At 50.6% G+C, this 24,526-nt stretch overlaps 1 protein-coding gene across 5 annotated transcripts in view; it reads left to right on the top strand.

Annotated features, from left to right (window-relative positions):
- Positions 1 to 24,526, top strand: part of MYRF (myelin regulatory factor) — an 82,745-nt gene that overhangs the window by 45,600 nt on the left and 12,619 nt on the right. For all 5 annotated transcript variants that reach the window (XM_064513379.1, XM_026109298.2, XM_026109299.2 and 2 more), the window contains 13 exons: positions 3,345 to 3,645; positions 4,183 to 4,355; positions 4,665 to 4,788; positions 15,728 to 15,923; positions 16,811 to 16,887; positions 17,191 to 17,301; positions 17,660 to 17,750; positions 19,575 to 19,775; positions 20,482 to 20,590; positions 21,281 to 21,390; positions 22,537 to 22,697; positions 23,267 to 23,339; positions 23,669 to 23,757. In XM_064513379.1, the coding sequence (XP_064369449.1) occupies positions 3,345 to 3,645; positions 4,183 to 4,355; positions 4,665 to 4,788; positions 15,728 to 15,923; positions 16,811 to 16,887; positions 17,191 to 17,301; positions 17,660 to 17,750; positions 19,575 to 19,775; positions 20,482 to 20,590; positions 21,281 to 21,390; positions 22,537 to 22,697; positions 23,267 to 23,339; positions 23,669 to 23,757 (1,816 nt within the window). The remainder of the gene's footprint in view (positions 1 to 3,344; positions 3,646 to 4,182; positions 4,356 to 4,664; positions 4,789 to 15,727; positions 15,924 to 16,810; positions 16,888 to 17,190; positions 17,302 to 17,659; positions 17,751 to 19,574; positions 19,776 to 20,481; positions 20,591 to 21,280; positions 21,391 to 22,536; positions 22,698 to 23,266; positions 23,340 to 23,668; positions 23,758 to 24,526) is intronic.

The following is a 24,526-nucleotide window of genomic DNA, read 5'->3' as shown; positions in this document are numbered from 1 at the left end:
TTCATGGTGATTTAGGCAAATCAACCCTAATTAGGGCATCACTTCAGTATCCAATTACACACAGAGGAAGAGGGAGGTAGGATAACATTTGAATGTCCATTTTTGTTTATTTAAATGTAGGGATCAAAGTTGTCATCTGTTTAAAGTTAAAAAACAAGTAAGTGCTGCTGCAGAAATGCTCACTGATGATGCCAATGAGCTGGAGATATTCAGATCATTCGGTTATCCCTTCTTTTCTCTAGTTGCTTCCATGTTTTCTACTCTCATTGGAGAAAAACACGGTGAGTGTTCTTGCACGGTAATATTCTAATGCAGTGACAAGCCTTGTTTGGTGCTTTAGACACAAGCTGAGTGTAGATGTACTTGAGGTTGAGTGGAGTAATGGATATGAGAGAGAAGCTTCTGGAGAGCCCATCATTAGTCATGGGGGTTAGTGACTGCAAGGTATGTGAATGCTGTGGCCAAAAGAGTAGGGTCTGATGGGTTCAAAGCCTTACTCTGCCCCAGGCTCCCTGTATGAGTTTGCATGAGTCATTGAGAGGAGGGTTCACCTCACCTAACATTCACTCTCCAGCAATGAAGTGTTGACACCAAAGGTGTTTTCTGGGACCTCCTTCATAATCATTGTAGGGAGGGACCTCTTCCACCTGTTTTAGGATAGGGCCAGTCACCCTGTGGAGATGTCCATCTCTTTGCAAGGCCTGTAGAGGAGGTTAGGCAACTCACTGGGATAAGACACCAAGCTTTCAGCTGGCCAGTGTTGAGTGAGATGAATTCCACCCTAAGCTTCTCAAGGCTTTTTCGGTGTGTAAGAGTCTTATTTCATGGCAGGATGTTGTGTCCCACAGCTGTGAGGTGCTCTGGTATCATGAAGTAGAGAGTCCCTCTAGGCACCCCTGGCTTCTGGCCAGCCTGTTTTTGTCTGTGTCAGTGGTCTGTGTCATCAGGGCTAGTGGGACTTAGCTATAGGCACAGAGCAGGCTGGGGCTATGGGCATAGCATCTGAGATACAAAAACAGATTCTCCCACATCATTTCTGGCAGGATCTCCTGTAAGCCACAAATAGTGGGTAGGCTCTGAGCAGATAGGCTACTGGTTGCGTTCTCAAACCCTCACTCACTGGTCTGCATTCTGCTACCCACTTCTTGCATCCCCGGGGGCTTGTATCATGTTAGCCCTTTGCAGAGGGATTCTGTTTGCATACATGTATTTGTATAGTGCCCAGCAGGCCTTCAAGAAAATCAGGGCCTGGGTTGTTGCCTAGGACATGAGACTAAATATTCTCAGTAGTACATCCTGTCATTCAGTGAAGCCTGGCAGTTAGATCCTCAGCTGGTCTCCTTGAACAGATCAACTTCCCTGGGCCATGCCTAGAATCAGTAAAATTAGGCAAAGTTCAGGTGCTTTCTCTCTAGCTCTGCATTTTCCCAGCACAGTCTCAGAAGAGGTACAGTAAAAGACCCCTGGTTTCTTAGAGCATCCCTTTATCAGCTGACCAGCCAGGGTCCTGCTACATCTGTGCTCTGTAGATGCCACGTGGATACATGCTTGCCTGGACAGACTGTGTCTGAAGTCGATAGTCAGTCTACTGCGCGCTTTACATAGGAAGTCATTGTCCTCCTGGAGATCAGTCTCTATTAACACCTCTTCAAATGATGGATGCAGAAAGAGAAGAGGAAGGGCACAGAATAGTCAAACAACTATTAGACTGCTAGGCAAAATAGCGGTTTGATATAGAAACATACTGATGTCCCAAGACATTAGCAGGGCCTCGTTAGTGATCTTAAGTGATGGAGCTATTGTACTTGCCAAAACATCTACCATAAAGGGTTGGGGGAGTTACCTACCACCAGCATTATCTACTGATGACTTGGCCAGGTAGCCCCTGTTCCTGCTCATGATGGGTCTAACCAAATCCTTTACTTTGAGCTGTTTGTTCAACTTATTCATCAATGACCTGAATGAAGGGACAGAGTGCACGCTCAGCAAGTTTGCTGATGGTACTAAACTGGGAGGAGTGGCTGATACACCAGAGGTCTGTGCTGCCATTCAGAGAGACCTTGACAGGCTGGAGAGATGGGCAGGGAGGAACCTCAGGAAGTTCAACAAAGGCAAGTGCAGAGCCCCTCACCTAGGGAGGAATAACCCCATGCACCAGGACAGGCTGGGGGCTGACCTGCCGGAAAGCAGCTCTGCGGAGAAGGACCTCAGAGTCCTGGTGGACAACAAGTTGACCATGAGCCAGCAATGTGCCCTTGTGGCCAAGAAGGCCAATGGTATCTTGGGCTGCATTAGGCAGAGCATTGCCAGCAGGCTGAGGGAGGTAATCCTCCCCCTCTACTCAGTCTTGGTGAGGCTGCATCTGGAGTGCTGGGTCTAGTGCTGGGCTCCTCAGTACAGGAGAGATATGGAGCTACTGGAGCAAGTCCAGCCTAGGACTACGAAGATGATGAAGGGGCTGGAGCACCTCTCATCTGAGGAAAGGCTGAGAGAGCTGGGCCTCTTCAGCCTGGAGAAGAGAAGACTGAGGAGGGATCTTATCAATGTGTATAAGTATCTGAAGGATGGGTGTAGAGAGGATGGGGCCAGGCTCTTTTCAGTGGACAACAGGCAGTGACAGGACGAGAGGCAACAGGCACAAACTGGAACACAGGAAGTTCCATCTGAACATGAGGAAAAACTTGTTTGCTGCAAAGGTGACTGAACACTGGAACAGGCTGCCCAGAGAAGTTGTGGAGTCTCCCTCCTTGGAGATATTCAAAAGCCGTCTGGACACAGTCCTGGGCAACCTGCTCTAGGTGACCCAGCTTGAGCAGGGAGCGGGACTAGATGATCTTCAAAGGTCCCTCCCAACCTCAGCCATTCTGTGATTCTGCGCTTTGGGAGCCTGACTGGGGTGTTCTCTTCTGGCTCCCTCAGCCCCTTTGCTGATGAATGGTGTGTGTCCTGTGAATGGTGAAAGTCCTGTGATGCTGATGACATGATAAAGGAACTGTAGTTACAATTTTCTTGCTGAGAATCCCCGGAAGTCCCTATGAGATGCTGGGGCTGTTGAAGAACCTGAGAGAAGTCAACTTGGGGCAAGGTGGCCACTGCAAGGGAGACAAGGTGGCTGAAGGAGCACAGCCTTGCTGAGGCTAGCCAGAAGAGGCAGGGAGGTATGGGTTCGTGAAGCTAACCAAGATTGGGACAATTCTGGGGGGAGAGGAGTGCTTGAAGGAAATTTCCAGTGGTAGATTTGGAACAGAGTCTATGTCTGTGCTGGACATGGTCTTAGGATATGCAGAGCATTGCCTTACCTGCTGGTCTAACAGATCCATCATTCTTTCTTTCTCTCTTTCAAGATCCTCACCTTCTTCGGACCATGACCCCTGAGAATATGTGCCACATGACTCCCCCTTCCCGCTTGGAGCACCCTCCTCCACCTCCTCCACCTCCCCACCTCCAGGGTCCTCCCCCACCTCCACCTCACCTTCACCAGCAGCAGCTCAACCCTCATTACCCCAGCCTGCAGCGGGACATGTACATGAAGGCTGAGCCACTGATGCCACCGTATGGCATCGGGCAGGGCATGTCGCCGGGCGACCTCCACCATGCCCAGCAGTCGCAGATGCTGCACCAGCTACTCCAGCAACATGGAGCAGAGTAAGGCCTTAGAGCGCTGGGTCCTTTCAGAGTTATTTGCATGATATGGGAAAGTGGGAATGAGGGGCAATAGGAGCTTGAGGCTTGCAGAACATGTGAGCAAAATTACTGGTTTTAATTGCTAGTTAGGGAGTGTGCCCTATTTCTGTGGGAACAAGCTTGGGAGGTATCAAGATGGGGATGACCCAGAGTATGGGGCAGGGATAGCAGTGCATAGCTTGGAGTTGAATGGTGGGGATAGACAGGAGGAAAGCAAAGATGTGGCTCAGTGTGCTGGCACAAATGGCACAGTGCTTGGCAGTCAAAGGGTAGGTGGGCAGGGGCTGGTGGAAGAAGGTGGTGCTCTGAAAGAGCCTGTGGTGCCCTAAATAAAAGTTTTGTTTTTTATGTGAGATCCCAGACTTTTCCTGGTCACTTGCTATGGGCATGTTACCACTTCTCCCTTCACTCCTGCAGCCTTCCCCCCTGCCTTGCTGTGCTTTGGCATCAGCTCATTCTTTGCTAGCTCAGCCTTTGCTTTCCTGTTGGTCTCTGCAGCCTCCCAATGCACCCTGCCAAGAAGAGGAAACACTCCGAGTCACCCCCCAACACCCTCAATGCACAGATGCTCAACGGGCTGATAAAGCAGGAGCCAGGTATGGGGTCTGTGCCACTCAACCCTGACAGAGTCCAAACGCCTCCCTGGCACCAGCCGGGGGCGCTTTCACCAGGTACGTGTTTTTTGTCCCCCTCTTCCCTCTTAATACCCCCAGCATGTAAACCCTTGTGGCCAGCCCAGAAGCCCTGCTGGGCCAGGGTGCCTGGGAGGAGGGCATATGGGCACCACAGGATGCCAGCCAACAATGCTTACCCTAGCTGGGCCCCCAGAAGGAGAGCAGGGTGTTGTGCTTCTCCTGGCCTAGATCTAGTGCTCACAGTGGTGCCCTGGCAGTCAGGAGGCAGGCTTCAGGCTGGCCACTGCCAGAGTGTGACACTGCCTTGTCAGAGTGATTTAAGTACATATTTCCTCCTCACCACAGGCCTGATTCAAGATAATGACAGCTTGAATGGCTCCTACCTGGATCCCAACTACCAGTCTATAAAGTGGCAGCCACATCAGCAAAACAAGTGGGCAACCCTCTATGATGCCAACTACAAAGAACTGTGAGTAATTCATCCACCTCTGGAAGAAGTCAGATTCACCTTTTCTTGTCATCAGTGGCAAGGGGCTAGGTTTGGGGGAAGCCACTCACAGGATGGGGCAAGGGTCATCTTGGACTCCCCTTTGTCCTCCCTATCACCTGAGGATCTTTGCTTGCCTACACTGTGGTGGACATACTCTCCCTCCTTTACCTTTGCCCTTGGGAAAGTTACTTCTCTGCACTTCTGCAGGGCTGGTGAAGGATTAAGAAGTGGGGTTGTCTGTGCAGGTCAAGACAGTGGAAGGCAATTCGGGAGCTTTGGTGGAAGCTCTTCTAAATGCCACTCAGACCTTGATCTGCCGTGCTTAATAGTGTCTTGTACTGGCAAATGCAGCTGTGCCTGAGCATGGTTTGGACTAGCAGGACCCTTTCCCCCTTACCAGGCTTACCAAAGTTCTGGATTTTAAAATGAGTATTGGGATTCACTGGACAATGCATGGCATGGGTGACAGTGAGGGGTAGTCCAGAGCCACTTCAGCACAGCCTGAGAACGGTCTAGAAAGGAGCCTGATGAGGAGTGGGAATGGCTGATGGTTAGAAGAGATAAAAATGGAGAGAAGGAAAGAAGGGAGAGAGAAACAGTGCTGGGTGAAAGCTGGGAAGCTGAGAGGGTCAGGGAGATGGCAGAGAGGCTAGGATAGTCAGTGGAGAGGAATCCCTGGGGTGGCTGAGGCAGACAGGGAAGCAGAGAGAAAGGCTGAGTGGTGAGAAGCTGCAGTGAAGGGCAAGGCTGAGGCAGGAGGGTGGGCTGGCAGGGTATGAGCAGGACTGAGAGTTGGAAGGAAAGGCTGGGGCAGAGGGAGGGTGGAGGCAGTGCGTGGATGCAACCCGTGTAGGGAAAGATGAGTGCTCAGGAAGAAACCACTCTGAATCCTCCCTGCATTCCTCAGAGGTGACAGAGAACTGGCAAGCAGCAGGCTGGGTTCCAGGAACCACTTGCCAAGTAAACATCCTTGTTTCCCCTCCTCATGTTTCTACACAGCCAGTATCTGACATGGGCCGTCCAGGGAGGCATGGAGGAGGAGGGGGGCGCTGGGTTTGCCATACCGAAACCACAAGGTTATTATCATAACTTGCCTAGATGGTGTTCTAAGGGGCTAAGGACATCTGGCCAGTCTTCTCCACCAGTGGAGGCAAAGAAGGGTATGTGACACAAAGGGAAGCTGCCATTGCAAGGCCCAAGCCTCCTGTTCAGGGATGTCCTGGTCAGTCCAGCTGTAGTCCCTGTGTTGTCTTTAAGTGTGTCTGCTGTTAGAGCTGGTGGTGACTGGGATGTGTTGTAGGTTGTTCCCCTGCAGAGGAGAAATGGCTGATGGATTCATTTACTTTGGTGACATCCTGTCATTTGCAAAGGCTGTGTGTCAAAAGGCTGTTTTCCTGACTACAGCAAGGGAAGGGAATTTTGGGTCATAGTTGTGTCTGTTTTACTGGACTATTACTGTAAAGGAGCTTAATAGCTCCTTATGGCTGTGTTAGCGAGGGGCAGCTGTTATACTGAGTGTTGTTCCCTGTCTCAGCATCTTCCACGTTCGGGTGGAATAACAACACACTTACTGACCTGTCCCTGGCAGTGGAAAGGGGAAGCAGAGAAGTGAATAACATGACAATGTACAATTTCTACAGTCCTTACCTGGAACAGTAGGCTGTTTCCTTCATGAACAGCAACACACTCCATGCTACCCTGTTAGACATTGCTCCTCTTTCTTCCACTGATGGTTTTCTCCACTGCTTTCTACATCTGGACTGTATTTCACCTTGTAGAAGTTTAGGGGAGTCTCTCTTCATCTGGTAGTTTTAAACCTATCATGTAACCTTAAATCCTCCTTTTCAGGGTATTTAGTAGTCTGCTGAAGCAGGTGTCTTCTCTGCAGAACTTTATTTCAAACTCCAGTGTTTCCTCTGTGGCCTGGAGGTTTTTCCTTATGGTGTTATGGCTTGGCACCTTCCCAGTGGGCTCCATTTGCCAAACTATTTTCCCATCACGTGTTGTATTGATATGAGGGCTACTTCTGGGAACTTCTGAGTAGCTCCAAAGTCCAGTCTTGTAGCCCTGCCTCTGTTCTCCATGATCAGTTTGCTTTTGTGGGAAGGGGGGACCTGGCCATCTCTTCCTGAGTGCACACACACAGTAGAGTCACTGTTTCCTTGTTCCTGCTTTCCTGCATAGAGCAGTGTTTGCATTTGACTCCCTCGTTCCCCCCTCCCTGGAGCACTGTCTGGACACGTCATCTCTGTTGAGTCTAAACCAGGGCCTGGGCATCATTGGGAAGCTGCGATGCTGTAGTTTTCCTACCTGGCAAGGTGCCTCTCAGAATTCTGGAATGTGAAGAGATCTTCTGGGAACATGTGGCCTGCTTGGACTAGGGCCCGTCTCATTTGAGTGCAGAAAACACTGGATGGAGCTGTCACCAGGAGGTCCTTTCAGTCAGTGCAGTTGTTCTCTCAGTCCATCTTCAGTTTTTGCTGCAGCTAACCATCCTCCTCCCAGTCTCTCTCTTTTCATGTCAGTACTGCTTTTGGTTGTGAGCATTAGTATTTTTGCCCAAAGTCAAAGGGGCTTTGAAAGGTGGAGGGGTCAAGAGAGAAGCAAAACCTTTTTCAAACTCAGGCAATGCTTGGTCACGGTCTCTCAGCCCCTCAAGTGGCCTCTCTTCTGCTTTCAGTCTCAACAGTGCTTTCAGCATATGGCAAAAGCATAAGTTTACCTTTACTAGTAAGGGTAGGAACAGACCTTTTGCATGGCCTTGCTTTTCTCTTTGACATAATGAATTCCCTTTTTTCTTCCATCTTGCTGTTTACATGTCCTGGGTAAACGGTCTCTCATTTGAAACGTCACAGCTCCCTGGCCCAGTTTCTCATTGGCAGATTTCAGCTTGTCACAGATCATTTGCCAGATGTTACAGTTCCTGTTTCAGAGATTTATCTTGCACCTAGGTATAAAATAAGCAGTGCTAGTAAGCTATGCAATATTTTTTGCTGGGCATAGAGAAGCTGCTGCGGTACTGCAAGCCATAGCTTCAAACTCCCACAAACCTAGCCCTGCACTGCCACGTTCTTTGGATCTATGTCTACTTGCTAATACCTGCTTTTAGGATTTAGTGTGAAAGCCAGAGCAAACTTGCTTTTCCAGCATTTAGGTCATCATTCAGTTGTGTAATGGATAAATTCCTTTGAAGGGAATTCATGTAGTTTTTAGGAATCCATGTGCAGTTTGGTGTGGTTGTAGACTTGTTCGGAGCTAAGGGTTACAGTCAAGGGTTGATTGACAGTTTTTTTGTTATGTACTACCTCAGTGGATTCCTCCTCCTTTGCAGGGGGTTAGCAGTAAGGTAGCTCTAGGAGAGCCTATACAAGCTGAACCTACATCTCTTTCTAAATGGACAATCACTTAGACCGTTCTCCTAGTACAGCACTGCACAAGAACGAATCTGTGAGAAGCTCCGGAAGGTCTACTTTCCCATGTTTCTTCTATACTGGCATTCTTTAGGTCCATCAATTCATGTATTAGCAGCTATGAGACTCCTTCTTCTTCCTTTTTGCCTTCTGGATATATTAAGCAAATGAGCAGGCATCTGTGTCTCTTTGAGACACGCAAGTATTTCAACGATTTAGGTTCCTCTGAGATCTTAAAGCAAGTAACAGCCATTTCTGGTCTGTTTTCTGCTGGGAACTAGTGAGTGCCTAGGGTGAACCTCAAGGCTGTATCCTGCTACCAAAAGTCAGTGTTCTGTGGAAAGGTGTAACTACTCACAGCCTCCCTGGAGGGGAATTTCTCAGGATCGTAGTGCTCACTCTGCCTCCTGTTCTGACTTGAGAAAGCCAGTCCAGTGGTTACTATTGCACAGGAGAGATCCAGTTCTGCTCCTGCATCTAGGCATGACACTTTCTATTGGGCTAGTGTCCCACTGGTGGAGTAATTTCTTTGACAGTATATTATTAATATATTTTTGAACTTATACAGTATTTTCCACCCTGGTGCTTGTGCACCTGCAGGGCAAAAAATACAATTAAATAATTTCCCACGCTCCTTCTCTTGCACACCCAAAATTGGGTCCCTTAGCAGTCTCTCTCTTTCTGCCATGAGCAGGACAATAGTGTCTAAAAGTCTGTCATGTTTGGAGATCCACCAGGTGAGAAGATTTTTCCAGATTTGACATATAGATTGATATGGTCTTTCTGCTGTGAACCTCTTTCAGGGAGATGCTGAAATGTGATGAGACATGGGTGGTAGAGTTTCTCTGGGATCCAAGAACCTGTCCGTGTCAACCAGTGGTACCACCTTGTCTCATTATACTGCTTTTTTGGGGGAAACTCAAGTTGCTGGGCTCTTGCCGGACTTCTGACAGGACCTTGCATGTACATTCGCTTTGCCCACTGGCTGTCTGATCTGCTCAGCAACAGAAGAGGGTACTCAGAACAAACCGTGAAGCGATGTCTCCTGGGAACAGATAGAGGTTATGTGGTCCTAAACTCTTTGGCGAAGGTTGAGCAGTACATGTATACTGTACAGAGCTCACAGAATCCTCCTTGTCATAAGGTACATTTTGCAGTCAGAATACACAAAGAGCTGAATCCTGTGGGTGTAGCTGAGCAGGTTCACCAGCAGCACCTGTGGATCTACTGGCAGCCATTTGCCTTCCCCTTCCAGTGGCTTGTCCTTCCACATATGTGGATGCCAGCTGAGGCTGTTAGGAAGGTGAGGCCATGTCTTCCTTAAATTCCAGCTTTTGTTTCCAGTTTCTTGCCAAAAGGCCTTCTAAAGAACTAAACGTACTCTAATTAGTGTTGGCTGGTGTTGGGATTTGAGAAAAACCTTTTCTTGCACCAGTTTCCACTCATGCTGCTCTCAGTGAAGATGGTAGTCATGGCTAAATGCTGATCATTGCTGCCTTAGCTACACACCCACCCACCCCATGCAACAGCCTTCTCTGCCAGGAGGGGAGCAGAGGAGAACAGGGCCTGCATGATGTGAACCGCAAGTGTTTAGTTTTGACACAGTCTTCCTGGAAACAAGCTACATTTAGGAGGGATGTATCTGAAGAATGGCTTGCACAAAGAGAAGGCTTTAGTTCTCCCATCTCCCACTCAGTGCTGACACAGGGCTATCAGGAAGATGGAAAGCCAGCTCCCCAATGGTCAGTAATAATTCTCCCTTTTATTGTCAGAACCCTTTACAAATTTTCTGATGCAGAGCTGGGGTCTGGTTCAGTTCAGTCCAGTGTTCACAGCTGCTATGAGCACTCTCCCTGGAAAACCACACTGACCATCTCTGATAGAGTCTGGTGTACTCCTGTCTCACCTAGGAGTTAGGTCACCTGCCTCTGGGCAGGATGAGCAAGTCCTCCTGGGCTTGCCTCAGAGCAACCTGCTAATCTGAGCACAGCACAGATCTAATCTGTCACTCAGACCTGCTGTGCCACACAGCCTCACTGCTCTCACTCTCGTGGCGTGAGAAGCAGAATTTCTCTCTTCCACTTAAATGAACAGTGCTCCTGTCATAACCAGGCCAGTGTGCCTCACTGAGGCCGTCGTGGCATCACTGAAGGGGCTGCAGTCTCTGATTCGCTTGCACAAACAGAGGAGGTGTCACCTATTGTGCATGACCGGGCTTCCCCAAAATGGAGGAAAGGGAGGAAGGGTTACTGTATGAATTTGAATCAAGGCGCCTGGAAATCTTTGTCTTGGCTTGGTGGACTTAGGTTTCAGGCTTTGCTTATGTGGGTTGAGGAATCTGTTGGTTTAAAGAGACCAAAGTCTCTAGATTAGTTTTATTGATAATATATTTCTTCCTAGCCTTTTGCACTAGTTTTGTGGTTTCAGACTCACTGAACCTTCAAAAGGGTTAGTTGGTTTCCAGCAATGGTGCTGAAGAGGCCTGGAACAAGGCAGTTCACTAATTTACTCCTGGGAACAGGAGTAATTCATCTTTCTGACAGCATGCTCTGATAAATCCCAGCAGGCTCCTTACTCCCTCTCTCCATTTGTTTACAGTTTGAGGTAAGGCAGCTGGTGAGGGGTAGTGCAGAGCTGAACAGAAACATTTCCATGCTGAGGCTAGAGCCTCTGTGCTCTGACCCAGGGAACTGGGCTAGTGTAGTCCCCTTCCCATCAAGCAAACTAGTACATCCTGTGTCTCCTGCTCTGAAGCCTGAAGCCAGCCAGAGCTCAGGCCTTCAGGCTGAACCTGCTCTTTCATGCTTGTACTCCTTGATTGGAATAAATGTTCTTAGATACAGCAGCAAACCTGTCCTTAGTGCAGAACCTGGATCTCAGCAAAGAGACAGAGTCCAGTGTGACACGGTCCTATCCTTCTGGCAGGGCTTTCAGTTTGGATGGCACAGAGTGTCTTCGGCAAATCCCTTTGGCCAGCTGGCTCCCAGAGGTAGAGTAGGCTTAGCAAATCCCTTGGTGATTGATCACTGAGGTCTTGATCTCTCATGCAGTGAGGTGTCTCAGGCATCTGAAGGGACCATGGATGGGTGCTGAGCCTTTTACAAGCTGGTGTGGTTGTGTCAGTCTAACACAGACTGGGTGAGGTAGCACACTGGTGCTGCTCAACAGTAGGTTCCTATCCTCCATTCTGGCATTTATATCCTGGAAGAGAAACAAAGTGGAGACTGAATGAAGCTAGTGAATGGCCTGAATTAGGGGGTCTCCAGGCGTTATCATAGGAATGGATGAGATATTGGGGGATCTAGAAGGAAGGAGGGAAATGAGCGAAAGTTGGGGGAGATCTTTCTTCCAGAGAGGAAGCAATTGATGGCATGTGAGGATCCTTCTGACAATCCTGGTTCCCAGCCACAAATGCAAATACCTTTTTGTCACAGAGATGTTTTTCCCTGCAGTGACTTTTCCTTTGCTCTGCACCTTAATGTGGAGGGTGAGGGTGTTTGATTCTCCCTGCTGTCTCGTGGCTCCTCTAAGTCTTGATGCTAGACACTGCCAGTGGGGAGTTTGTAACCTTTCATTCTCACTTGGCGGTAGAAATCTCTCCTCCTCGGATTCTGGCCTTCTGAGTCCCGTGTTAATCTGCTTTTGTCAGTAGAGGCCTTTTGGCTAAAATAATCCATTTGACCCCAGACCTTTTATTCCTGACAGTTTGCCCTCTGACCCTTGCACTATCGCTGGAAGAAGCCAGCATTGCCCTGGCTGCTGCCAAACCATTGACTGGTCAGCAGAGGCCAGTCAACAGCTAGCATCATTCCTAATCTCAGTAGCCAGTTCTGATTCGGTATCACCTGCTGCCCCTTGTATTAGCACTACATTTGCAGCAACCCCCCCACCCAGAGACAATCTCTCAAGAGGGACACACTGCCCAGCCCGCCTGCCTGAGGACTAGTATCTGGGCAGGGAGGAGAGGCTGGGTGGCAGTGACTCTAAACGACTGGGTTGAGATGAAATAGAGGATGTTTTTAGAAGTGTCACCTGAGTTCTTATGATGCTGGAGGCAGTGATGTCCCTACACAGCATGGCAGTGGAGAAGTGGCTTTGTTGCTTCCAAGTGAGACTTAGAATGTGAGAGTAAGCAAGCACCAGAATAAACGATCCAGTGGATATCCCAGCCTGCGAACAGTTTGGAGTGGGGTACAATCTCTGACAGCAGTTATTTGGCTCAGCTAGAGGTGAAGGCAAAGGGCAGGGTCGTTCCCTCTCCTCTTTTATATTGGGGGGGGGGGGGCTAATTCTTGCCTCAGATCTATCCTGGGGAGTCTCCTTATCCGCCCTTAATGGGCAAGGATCCCACTTTGGGGGCTGCCATGAGTCACAGCCAACTGTAAAGCTCTGTCCTTCAGGAACTCAGGGGAAGGGGACCTCTGAGAACAGTAGTCTGGAGGGATAAGGCATTTCTGGAAGACAGAGGTAGGGGAACCTGAATGTCTGCTCTCTCTCAGCACGTGTTTAGCAGCCATCAGTTTGAGTGGATGGAAGTTAACCAGAGCATGTTTTGGAAGCATCGCTCGTTTGATCAGTCCCTCCCCCTCTTCTGCATTCTCTGTTTAAGAAACAGTGGGGTGAGTGGTTAATGATCGTGGATCCTGGGTACTCAGAACCTGTGGCATCTCAGGAGAGTGAGTGTTTGTGAGAGGAATCAGGAAGGGTACTCACATCTGCAGGGGGTGCCATGACCACATGGGTTGGGAAGAGGCGGCTGTATTTGTGCAGTGAATGGGGAGAGGGAACAGACATTTGTGTTTGCGGTGAGGGCAGTGCATCCAGAGACACAAACCTGAGGGAGGTTTTCAGCTTGAACTGCATGAAAAAGCAAGGAACTAGAGAACAGGGTGAGAAGGACCGAACAATGGAGCAGGAAGAGGTACAGGGACAGGCTGCCTCCTGGGATTTCTGCTGCTCACTGAGGAATGGCTGTGCCACACAGATCTGGGGTTGGTCAGGCCAGTCTAGGCTGCAGTTCCCCAGTGAGAAGAACCAGCCAGAGAATTTGGGGCTGAAGCTGTGAGGAAGGCAAGAACAGAGAGGAATTCCTCTCATACTTCTGGGCTAAGGTAGCGCTCTGCTTCCACCATCTGGTTTGTGTTTGGGGCACATCACAGGCAGCCCAGGTCCCTCGGGTGCAAAAAATAAGTGGTTACTCACAGAGCCGCCCAGGCATTATTCATGGCTGCCTAGAAATACCCCACAGATTTCATCCAATGTTAACCGCTTCCTGCCTGGGAAGTCCCAGAAGGACCATGCCCAGGAACATGGCGTGAGGTGATGTGACTGGCAGCCGGTCATGCTAGCTCTATGGAAGCAGTGACATAGATGGAGAGAAACCAGCCCTGTGCCAGCGCTGTGTAGAGTAGGCTGTGAGAAGACCTGTGGGTCCCAGAACACTGTGGTGCTGTGTTAGAGTTCAGGGTTGGGGTCCAGTAAAGCTGGGCTCTTAGTATGACCTTGAGCCAGGCTTTATCTGTCTTGACCTCAGCTCCTTGCATTCTTTAGCCTGGGTGCTGTCCATGCAGTGTGAATCCACCAGGTTCTGGGCATAATGTCTTGAGCAGATGATCTTTGTCTCCTGTGTGTCAACACACTGCAGGACTGCTCTTGGCACTAGGTGACCATGGTGAAGCACTTCTCCTGGAGCACATCTAGCTCTTGAGAAATTCCTCATACCTACTTCTCTCATCCTGCTGTAGTCTGATTGTTTGAGTGGGGGGGTGGGGAGGGTGAGAATGGCATTTCATCCCAGAGGAAAGGAGGCAGTCAGCCCCGGGACACAGCAGGGAGCAGGAGGGGGATGCAAGAGAGAGTGACCTTTCCATATCTTTTGCTCCCTGGAGATCACTGGGCTTGCTAGTCTGATGATGTCAGTCTCATCTGTAGCTGTCAATCTGTTTGCCTTCCCCTTCCATTGCTGTACTCACTGGGCATTATCCGTCCATCTCTCTAGTGAGCTCTATTAAGAACTGGCAGAGGAAGCTGGGGCTAGTTTGTTTCTGTGGAAGAGCACTCAATAACTTTTAAGCCTGATGTAAGAGGCAAGGCTGCTCACATGCCTCCCTTTTACATGCATGTTCCTTTAAGTAAAGGAATGGCAAAAAAGGTGGGATTTGGGTGTTCTGCTAGAAATTCTTGATGGGCAGCCTGGATGAGAGGCGTCTCCCTCACTCCCATGTGTCAGGCAGGGAGCATGTGCCAGGGGCCCCCCAGCCCTGAGCCTGGATTTTTGGTTGGTGGGAGAAAGGGGACTTGCTGCAAAGGCCACATATTTCCTTTGTTCCCATGGTAACCAATCCATTAAGGAGATGTAGATTAAACCTTCCCAGCTGGTACGTGTTTTTTCTGTGCAGCCAGAGTCCCCCTCCTCCTTTAGACATGGCAAGGTGGGAGCTGGAAGCTATTAACAGCAGCCAGAGCAGGTGGTTCTGATTTCCCCAGGAATCCACTGCACAGACGAGTACTGCCTGGTAGTAGGGCCAGCGTAGGTGACTTAGGGAATGTGACAGACAAAGCAAGCAGAGATGTGAGAGTCCCCCTTGGTTGGCCTGAGCTGCTTCTATCAGCAATCAGCTCAACAGGAGTCTGATCCAGGCCTTGGGCAAGTTGGTGCTGACCAGTGCAGCATGTGGAGCTCTGTTATGTCCAGCACGCGCTGAGCCAGGGCTAAAGATCTGCACTTTTTAGAAGCAGCACCTCAGAAAAGAGTTGATAGCCTGTTGTGGCTCATGGTTGTCAAGGGTCCTGTAGCCCCTTTTATAGTAGAGGGGTATTTGCCCCAGCATCCTCATCGAATCCTCGTCGCAGGAACTGTTTCTTTGCAGTTGAAAACCCTCCTAAAGCAATACTTGCAATTTCAAGGGGATATGGGACTTCTCTGAATTCTTGTCCCTGTACCTCAAGATGGCTTTGTTGTGAGAGCTCAGACAAGGTGTTGCGTTCACATCAGGCAGTGCCTCCCTGTGCCACTCAGCCAGGCAGGCATTTTAGAGCAGCATCAGCATAGCCTGGGATGGACTGCTTGTGTGACCTGTGCAGCATGTCCTGGTGCTCTGCAGAGTGGGCTAAACGATGCTGCCTCTTTTGCCTCAGTGCAGCCTCATTCTCCTCCTGTGTGCTTGCTCTGTCTCAGGAAAGTTTTGTGGCTGTATGTGTGAGCAGAGGTGGTCTTCGCTGTCTGTGGTGAGGTGGGACTGTTTGTGCCACAGTTGCGGTTCATGTGTGGCTGGACATGGAAGTGATCTGTTGCCCCTGCCCTTCTACCTCCTGATAATGGAGGTGGCATGATTCATGTGCATCTGCAGCCTGGCACATGGCCATTAGCCATGCCATACAGACCCCTTGCTCAGACAGGGGCTGCAGCTGCTTCTGGGGGTGTGGCTCATCCTCCCCCTCCTCCCCCAACATAAGCCTCTAGTGTTGTGCACAGGGCTTTGGTCTAATGCCTGCTGCCTTTTCCACAGTCCTATGCTCACATACCGTGTAGATGCCGACAAGGGGTTCAACTTCTCAGTGGGTGACGACGCCTTTGTGTGCCAGAAGAAGAATCATTTCCAGGTCACAGTCTACATTGGCATGCTTGGAGATCCCAAGTATGTGAAGACTCCCGAGGGCCTGAAACCCTTAGAGTGCTTCTACCTGAAGCTGCACGGAGTGAAGGCAAGCAGGAGCTAAGATTGCAGCAGGGAGACGGGGTGCATGACAGATGGCTGGAATCAGGCAACACCACATGTCTTTCACACAATAAGTTGCAGGGGTATGCATAGGAGAGTGTTGAAGGTCAGAACAAGGCATATCTCTTGCCTGTGCTTTTTGTGAGGCCCACAGTTAGATGGCAGTCATGCCTAGGTCAGGAGATGAGGGCCCGTACTGTCCCAGGCCCCCATAGTTGTCTTCACACCACTTCACTGCTAGCTGGCTGAAGCCTGTCTTCTGTCTCTGCCTGCAAGCAGGAGACAAGATGGGAATGAGCAAAGCCACCATCTTTGCAGCTAAGAGGTACAGGCAACAAAAAGTGCTCCTTAGGGAATTAGGCATGGTGGGGCTTGTGGCTGGGTGTATCTGCATCTAGGACAGTACCTGGAAGAGGCCATTTGGCCTGAGTGTGCAGAGAGCTCCAGCCCCTCTCTTCAGTTAATTCATAGCTGCAGAAGAGGAGTAGAGAGGGGAGCATGGGAAATTTTCTGAGGACTGGGTTTGATGTAGATTAGAGAAGGGCCCAGTCCTGTATCCCAGGACTGGATGTAGATGGACTCGATCACTGCCTGGGTGTCTTCAGGGCTGCCTGTCACTCTCCATTGACTGCAGAGGAATATGGGCACTTTGAGAAAATCCTCTCTCCCTTCACTTTCAACCTACCCCCTGCCAAGGGAGGCAGTTGTGCTTGGACAATAATTACACTGAAGTTAGGTGTTGTAAGTTAGTTGTATGAGGTCATAGAAGGGCCTGGGCAAACTGCTGGCATATGCAAAATCTGGGTAAAAGGAGCTGGGGTGGGGAAAGTCCCAGTTTTCCCCTTTGTCACATGCTTGAATCTTTTTCTCCAGCTAGAGGCCTTGAACCAGTCAATCAACATAGAACAGTCACAGTCTGATCGCAGCAAACGGCCCTTCAACCCTGTCACGTGAGTATTGCCAAGGGTATGTTCATGTGGGGAAACTGCTTTTGGAGAATAAGAAAGAGGATGGGGAAGGGGGCTGAGCTGGAGGCCTCAGAATAGTACTGTGGGCATAACACCCTCCATTTTTCTCCTCTGTCTCCCACAGCAAAGTTTTCCTCCCTTTGCATTCCCTACTCCACCGTGCACTACCTGAGCCTTTGCCTGGTTCATAGACCTGCCATGGTGGAACAGGCTAGGAGATGGCCATTCTCTGAGGATTCTCCTCTCCAGCAGTGTCCTCACTCGTGTCTGTTTTTCCTTCCCCAGGGTCAACCTGCCTTCAGAGCAGGTCACCAAGGTCACTGTGGGGCGGCTACACTTCAGTGAAACCACAGCCAATAACATGCGGAAGAAAGGCAAGCCCAACCCGGACCAGAGGTGAGAAGTGGAGAGGCCTTCTCCAGACTGTTTTCAGCAGTCAGGGCCTGTGGATGTGCCAGTCCCCATCTTGGAGAGTGTAGCTGGAATCCAGGAGACAGGGGAATGGGTCCTGAATTGACCATCCTTGTCTGTGTGAAGGAAAGAGAGTGTCTCCTGTGCCCACAAGAAGGGCCTTCCCCACTGTGAGGGGTTGGAGACACTGGGTGTGCCCCACAGCATAAGGGGAGGTGACATGCCAAGTCTGCCATGACGGTCTGGTGCCTGCAGCCTCCAGAAGCTAGGCTAGGCTCAGCAGTTCCCAGTGCATTGCCCGTGCCAGAGGAATGGCATCCTGACCTGTCTCCCCTCTTGTCAGGTATTTCATGCTTGTGGTAGCTCTGCAGGCACATGCCCAGAACCAGAACTACACACTTGCAGCTCACATCTCCGAACGCATCATCGTCAGAGTAAGTCACCTGTTTGTCTCTACCTGGCTTTTAGGTTCCCTTTCTCCTCTCTCAGCCTCTGGAGTGCCCCACAGTCCTTTGCTGGACTGCCTGGGCAATCCTCCTACCTTTCTCTGGCTTTTGAGTGCTTTCCCCTCCCAGCCCTTGCTTGCCTTCTCCAAAACTTCACTGGCTTGCCTGTAGCTATGCCTGTCTGTGCCTGGGTTTTCACTCCAGCCTTTCCACACCTGCTGAACCCATGTGCACCGGTCCAAGCAGCCCCAAGGCATGCAAGAATCTGTTGCAGGGAGACATGGACAGGGAAGGCGATCCGTTCTCCCAAGTTTGAACAGATGTCCAAGGTAGATCTGTTCGGAGTGTGGGGCCAGTGTTGTTGGGATTCTGCAGCAGGGACAAGCCTCCAGGCACAGGGAAGACTGGCATGCCTTCGGAGGACCGCACCCTCTCACAAGTGCTAAGACAGCAGTGCTTAAATGAAGTGCACAGGAGCAGGAAAAGGAAGATGCTATCCCCAGACTCTCCCAGTGCTCTGTTAAGAGAGCTCTCAGTCCTGGGGCCTGAAGACAGGAGCCCGTGGCTTCTGCAGGACAGTCTGTGAAGTTGTGATGGGCTATGTGTGCCCTGCAGCCTTTTAAGTGCTTGTCCATTTCCTCTAGCAAAGGGCTGGTGCGGGGTTAAGACACAAGCAGAGGACAGATGGGGACCCTAGAGTCTGCAGACAAGTAAGTACATGACAAATTATGCAGTCTCCAGGATACCCAGTGCAAAACCTTAGGGAATTGCAGACAGCCTGGACTGCCCAGTTTCAACCCAAGTTGGTCACAGCCACAGCAAGGCCTGCAGAGAACTGTTCTGGTGGGCCAGGACCCTAGGATTCTGGGCCCAGGAGCAACAGCCATGTCACTTGCAGTCTCCTTCTGCAGACTCGGTAACTCCCAGCCCCTAGGAGATGAGCCTCTGCAGTTCTGGTTGGAGTTGTTGAGATCATTAGAGCAGCTCTGAAAACTGAGCTAACAGACATCTCAAGAGAGCAGGTCTGCTCCTTCAGGGAGAGGAGCAGAGCAGGCACAAGAAAAGGCACAGCCTTGGTTCCTGCAGAGAGAAGCTCATACAGGGCCAATAGATGAATGCCTTGGCTGTCTCTATTGTAAGGGCAGGGTGGGATCTATTCCCAGGACTGGCAGTGGAGCCCTACCCCTGCCACTTTGTACTGCTGCAAAGCTCTGTCTCATACCTCCATGGCCTTGCTCATCCTCTGCTGGATCTGCCATGCCTGTCTGTCTAACTCCCTTGCTGTCCCTTCTGTGAGGCTGGGGACACAGATCAGCCTCAAGGTCATCACAGAGTTGTAATTCAGGTGCACTGAGGGCTGGAAAGGGTGCCTCTGCCAGGATCCCAAGCCCTTGATCCCAAAAGCCACCTGGATCAGGGTGTCCCAGTTTCATCCGAGATCTTCCCCATCCCTGGTTCCCTTCTGCAAAGCAAAGACACAGCTGTATCATCAGGGTGTTTCTGCTTGTGCCCAACTTTATTTTCCATCTGTTTTCCCCCCATACTAGTGGGAATGGGGCTTTGCTGGAATGAGGTATGTGGTACTGTGCAGGCCACCATGGCAGCTTGCGGCTCTCTAATGTGCATCTGTTGTCCGTGGCCTCTCCTGCCATCCAGTCCTTCCGGCGTGCGCTTAGTGGGTTGGGTCTGTGGGTCTCTCCTGAAGTCTTCAGTCTGTGTCTCAGAATGCTGCTGCCTAGCAGCCCCTGAGTGTTTTTCTCCCTTGTTTTGTTACTGCTGTTTTTCAGTCCCTGTTTTCTTGTCTCTCTACAGGCCTCAAACCCTGGCCAGTTTGAGAGTGATAGTGATGTGCTCTGGCAGCGGGCACAGCTCCCTGATACTGTCTTTCACCACGGTCGAGTTGGCATTAACACAGACCGCCCTGATGAAGCCCTTGTGGTCCATGGCAATGTGAAGGTCATGGGTTCGCTGATGCACCCTTCAGACATCCGCGTGAAGGAGGACATCCAGGAGGTAGGAGCTGAGAAAACCAGCTATGCTCAGGATGATTAGGGATCCAAAGAGGCACCACAGACAGCGCGAGTGTCCTTGTGAGCCTCTTTCAGCTGACGATTTTGACAGTAACATAGTCTTTCTGGAGAGGCTGTGAGCTGCCTCTATTGACCAGACTGGAAATACCTCTATCTGTCCCAAACACAGCCTGTCCAGTGTGTCCTAGGGAATATTGGCTCTTCCACTGCTAGCCAGAAGTAGGAAATGCAGAAGTGACAAACCTTGAAACAGCTGAATACATCAAACAGCACAGTGGGAAAGAGTCTGGGTGAAAGACTCAGCTCTGCTCTGCTCTGCTCTGCTCTTAAATCCTTTCAGCTGGATGTAGCCGTACAGAAAAGCTGGATGCAATATAGTCTCATGTTTATGAGAACTGTCTCCGTCCTATGCCTGGTGTGCAATGGGGCTCAGTCTTCTCCTGGCTTCACTGTCCAAGAAATGTGTCCAGTGACAAGAACTAGAGAGTAATCCCAGTGCAAATGCTGTTTGTCCACATGACTGGTCCAAGCGGGGTTCAGGGCTGTCTCATGAAGTGCCTCAGGCTTTTAGGACTGGTTGCAAAGGCATTACCATGAGCCCTAGTGCATTTTGCTGCTTGGGGTCAGGGTTATGGGAACTTAGGAAGCAACACTCCATTTATGAGTTACATGTGTCTGTTTTGTCCCAGGTGGACACCACGGAGCAACTGAAGAGGATCTCCCGTATGCGGCTAGTACACTACAACTACAAGCCTGAGTTTGCAGCCACTGTGGGCATTGACAACAGCTCTGAGACAGGTAGGGCCCCTGCTTCATACTGTGGTGCCCTGCTTATGTCTGCAATGCTACACCTTGCATTTTGCAACCTACAGTGACATTTTGTTTGCAGTGCCCAGTGCCACTGCCCTGGCCTGCCTGGCAGCTGTAGCATGCCTGCCAGCTCTGCCCTGGGGCAGCCCCTGGAGTGGTAGAGACATGTGTGATATGGGAGTAGGAGAGAGGGGGCTTCTCATTACCTCAAGTTTAGGCATCTAATGAAGCTCCCCCTTTAGTGAATAGGAGAGAAAATGGCACCTGCCTCAGGTAGCTCAGAGCCCCTCTCTTGGGCTGTGATAAGGCTCCTCCAAATCTACGCTTCTCTTCAGGAGTGCATGGGGAGCCTGGACACAGCTGTGTGCTACAGCAGGGTGATGCAAATACCCTTGTCTCCATTAATGTGAGAACCAGCTGTGACTGAACAGCCTCTGGCTTCGCTGTTCCTCATCCACTCTTCTGCTGGTGAACCTCAGCAGTATATGGACTACCCAGGCCACGGAGCCTCTGATGAGCTCTGCATGGCTGTGCACAGGCCAGGATGAGTGGAGGAGTGCCCTTGAATCGCTGCTAGTGCAGAGGAGTCCTGCCAACAACCTCATGGGCTAGAGAAAGAGTTGCAGCAGGATGAGCCCTGCCTAGACCACTGTGACCTACTGTGCCATTTCCACCCAGGTGTCATTGCTCAGGAAGTAAAGGAGATCCTCCCAGAAGCTGTGAAGGACACTGGGGACCTGGTCTTTTCCAATGGGAAGACCCTTGAGAACTTCCTGGTGGTGAACAAGGTTAGTGGCAGCCTGAAGGGAAAAGGAGGGCCAGAGAGGCTGGGGAGGCCATGAGCCTGGGTCAGGGGGGTTGTGGAGAGAAGTTTCTTTTCCGTTTTTCTTAGCATAAAGTTGGAAATGGAAGAGTGAAAATGCGTTGCCTGGGAAATGATTCTCAGCCAATACCACCTATGTGAGTTTCAGACCTGGTTGGTCTGTCAGGTGTCGGGAGCAGATGTGGGTGGACAGCAGAAACCAACAGGAAAGAACTAGCCTGATGTTGGTAGAAGTTGGCAGCAGCTCTCTCAGGAAGGGCTTCTTGTTGGCAGCCTCCTGTAGGGAGGCTCTTACTCATAATCTTTCCTTTCTAGATAAGATAAAGGGGTTATGTCAAGATAACCCAGAGCACCTGGCAGCCTGACCTCTCCCTAACCTATGGCAGCCTGCTTGCTGCTCTGGGTGTTGAGCAGACAGCCTCCCATGGCGTACATCCATACTGTTCTCTCAAAGCTGCCAGCTATCTCTTGCATCACTCTGTCCTCACTGCCCGGAGCAGGGATGGCCAGGGCTTGAACTTAGTGCCTTGTTTCTCTTTTGTGGGAGGCTAGATCCCTGCAGTTATATCACCAACTAGTAGCAGCTGGGAACACGAGCTCTTGGATTTTCTGTCCCACCTGCACATGGCCAGCCTGTTGCTGTTCATCAGCCCTCAGAGCAGAGCTGGGCAGAGTGTTCTTGCATGGTGCAAATTGCAAAAAGGCATGTTGCAGCAGGCTGTGTGGTTTGCTCTAGTTGAGCTCTTCAGCCTCTGAAGAGGCATCTACCCGCTACTGCAAATTATCCATGGCATCGAAGATTCTTTGTTCTCAGCACTGAGCCAGCACGCAAATGAGATGTGCTGCCTTAGGAAGCTCTGTGTGGGCTCTAACATTTATTGTTTTGGTAGAGTTTGAAGAGAGTATCTCTTGTGCTTACATCTATGAGCTGTGGAGATCTAGGTGTGCCCTGCTGGGTGGTTCCCCTACCTCCTCAGTGCTGGGTATTTTTGTGTAACCTTTCTCCTGGGGTAGGGCATGGGATAGCAGTCTGAGTGGGTGGACCCAGGGTGAGAAGCAGGAGTGCCTCCATGTGCTAAGCCACTTAGACTTCAGACCTGTTCCCTGGCAGGAGCGGATATTCATGGAGAACGTGGGAGCTGTGAAGGAGCTGTGCAAATTGACAGACAACCTGGAGACCCGCATTGATGAGCTGGAAAGGTGGAGTCATAAACTGGCCAAACTCAAGCGGCTGGATAGCATGAAGTCAACTGTGAGCTCTGGGACATTCAGGTACAGGCATGCTGAGGGCAAGGGAGCAAAAGGGATGTCTCCCTGCAAGCCCAGGCAGCCTTAAATGCCATCTCAGTTTGGGAAAGCGAAGCTGGGAAGGAATTGGGTGGAATCTCAGTACTGTCAGCTCAGCCTGGGAACAGTGGGGTATTGACAGTTGCCATTTGGCTTGCGGTAGATTTCAAGGTTCTGAGACTGATGAGACAGATCTGCCATGTACTTCTCAACATCCTTCTCTCAGACCAGCCCAAAGAAACCCAGTACGAAATTGCCTCTTCATTCCTGCAGAGCTAGTGAGCAGCTTTCTCAAGGTGAAGAGTTTCTCACACTTCCAAAGTCATCCTACTGACCCTAATCTGCTTATGTGGGCTTTGGGGCAGAGTTCAGGCTCTTTGGGCAATGCACCAGCACTGCATCTGTTCCTGTAGCAGACTGAGTGACAGTGAGTTTGTGACTGTCATGTCACACAGAGACTCCTCCCCTGGCAGACATACACACTTTTTGTCTGACAGTTGCTCTCAGTGCAGTGCCCTGCACAGCTCAGCACAATTCCTCCTTTCTCCTTGCAGCCAAACAGGAAGCCAGTTCAGCCGTGCAGGAAGTGTACCCCACAAAAAGAGGCCACACAAAGTAGCCAGCAAGGTAAGGAACCATTTCCAAAGAACAGTGTTGTGCCGGGAGGAGGTCATCTGTCCAGAAGTAGTTGCCTGCATCATTCTCATGTCTTGTCCTATGCACATTACAGAGGGGAGACCCTGTCAGCTCCCATTTTCCTGCTCTTTCCTACCTGTGGCAGCATTTTAGTCCATGCCTTACAAAAATGTTATCTGGCTTCTGCACTGAGGAGTTCAGGGCTTGCAGGGAAGCAGGAGGAGAGCTTTGTATGGGCTGGGCAGGATGGGCCGTACTCTGAAGCAGAGGGCCAGAGTGGTAAGGCGCCCTGAGTGAATCTTCTGGTGTTTCTCTTGCAGTCACCATCAGTCATTCCAGAACAAGCCTGCATCAGCCAACGCTTCCTGCAAGGCACGATCATTGCCCTGGTCATCATCATGGCATTCAGGTAAGACTGCACACCCAGCCTGCCTCTTCTCCACACTGACGAGGAGGGATTTCCCTCAGATCTCCCAGCACAGTGAGGGCTAGCCTTGGGGAATTCTCCCAGCCCCAGCTGCAGCAGGCTGGTCAGGGCCACCCTCTCCCCAGCATGTTACACTGCTGGGGATCCCTGCCGCTAGCTGGAAGAATGGTTTTTCCCCCTCTCAGCACATGGGTATTTTCGCTGCCCTTGCTGGAGGGTCAGGACCAGCTCTCCTTGGTGTCAGCAGACTGACACCTGCTTGCCTAGGCCTTGCCATAGGCACCATACTTGGCTCCATCTGCAGGCCTCTGTCCATCTGGCACTAGCCAGACCCTCGTCTCCCTCAACTTCATCTCACACATATCACCAACATTTACCCAGTCTCTAACCCTTGCAGTGCCACCCCAGTGCCCATTCAGGTCTGGAGAGAGGAGGCATGTGAATCACTTGTTGTCTTAGCTCAGCAGCTGTCTCCTCTCTGTCATTTGTACTGCTGAGCCGTGGGATGTGCTGAACAAACAGTCTATATCCCTACGACTCATTGGTTTGTCCTGGACCAGTCTGACCAAGCTGTTCATGCTGGAAGCACTGGATTTGCTTTGGTTCCCAGAAGTAATGTCACTTCTCACTGCAATCTCAAGGGTTCTCAGCACCAGTCTGTATGGTGGTAGGGAAACATACTGGTGCCTTGTGAGACATCTTTCCCTGTCACAGCTCCCCACTACACTTCCCCTGCACAGAACAAGCAGGC

Source organism: Dromaius novaehollandiae, chromosome 5 (genome assembly GCF_036370855.1).
Source record: "Dromaius novaehollandiae isolate bDroNov1 chromosome 5, bDroNov1.hap1, whole genome shotgun sequence".
NCBI lineage: Eukaryota > Metazoa > Chordata > Aves > Casuariiformes > Dromaiidae > Dromaius > Dromaius novaehollandiae.
Note: the sequence above shows the minus strand (reverse complement) of the source record. Positions and strands in the feature narration are given on the sequence as shown.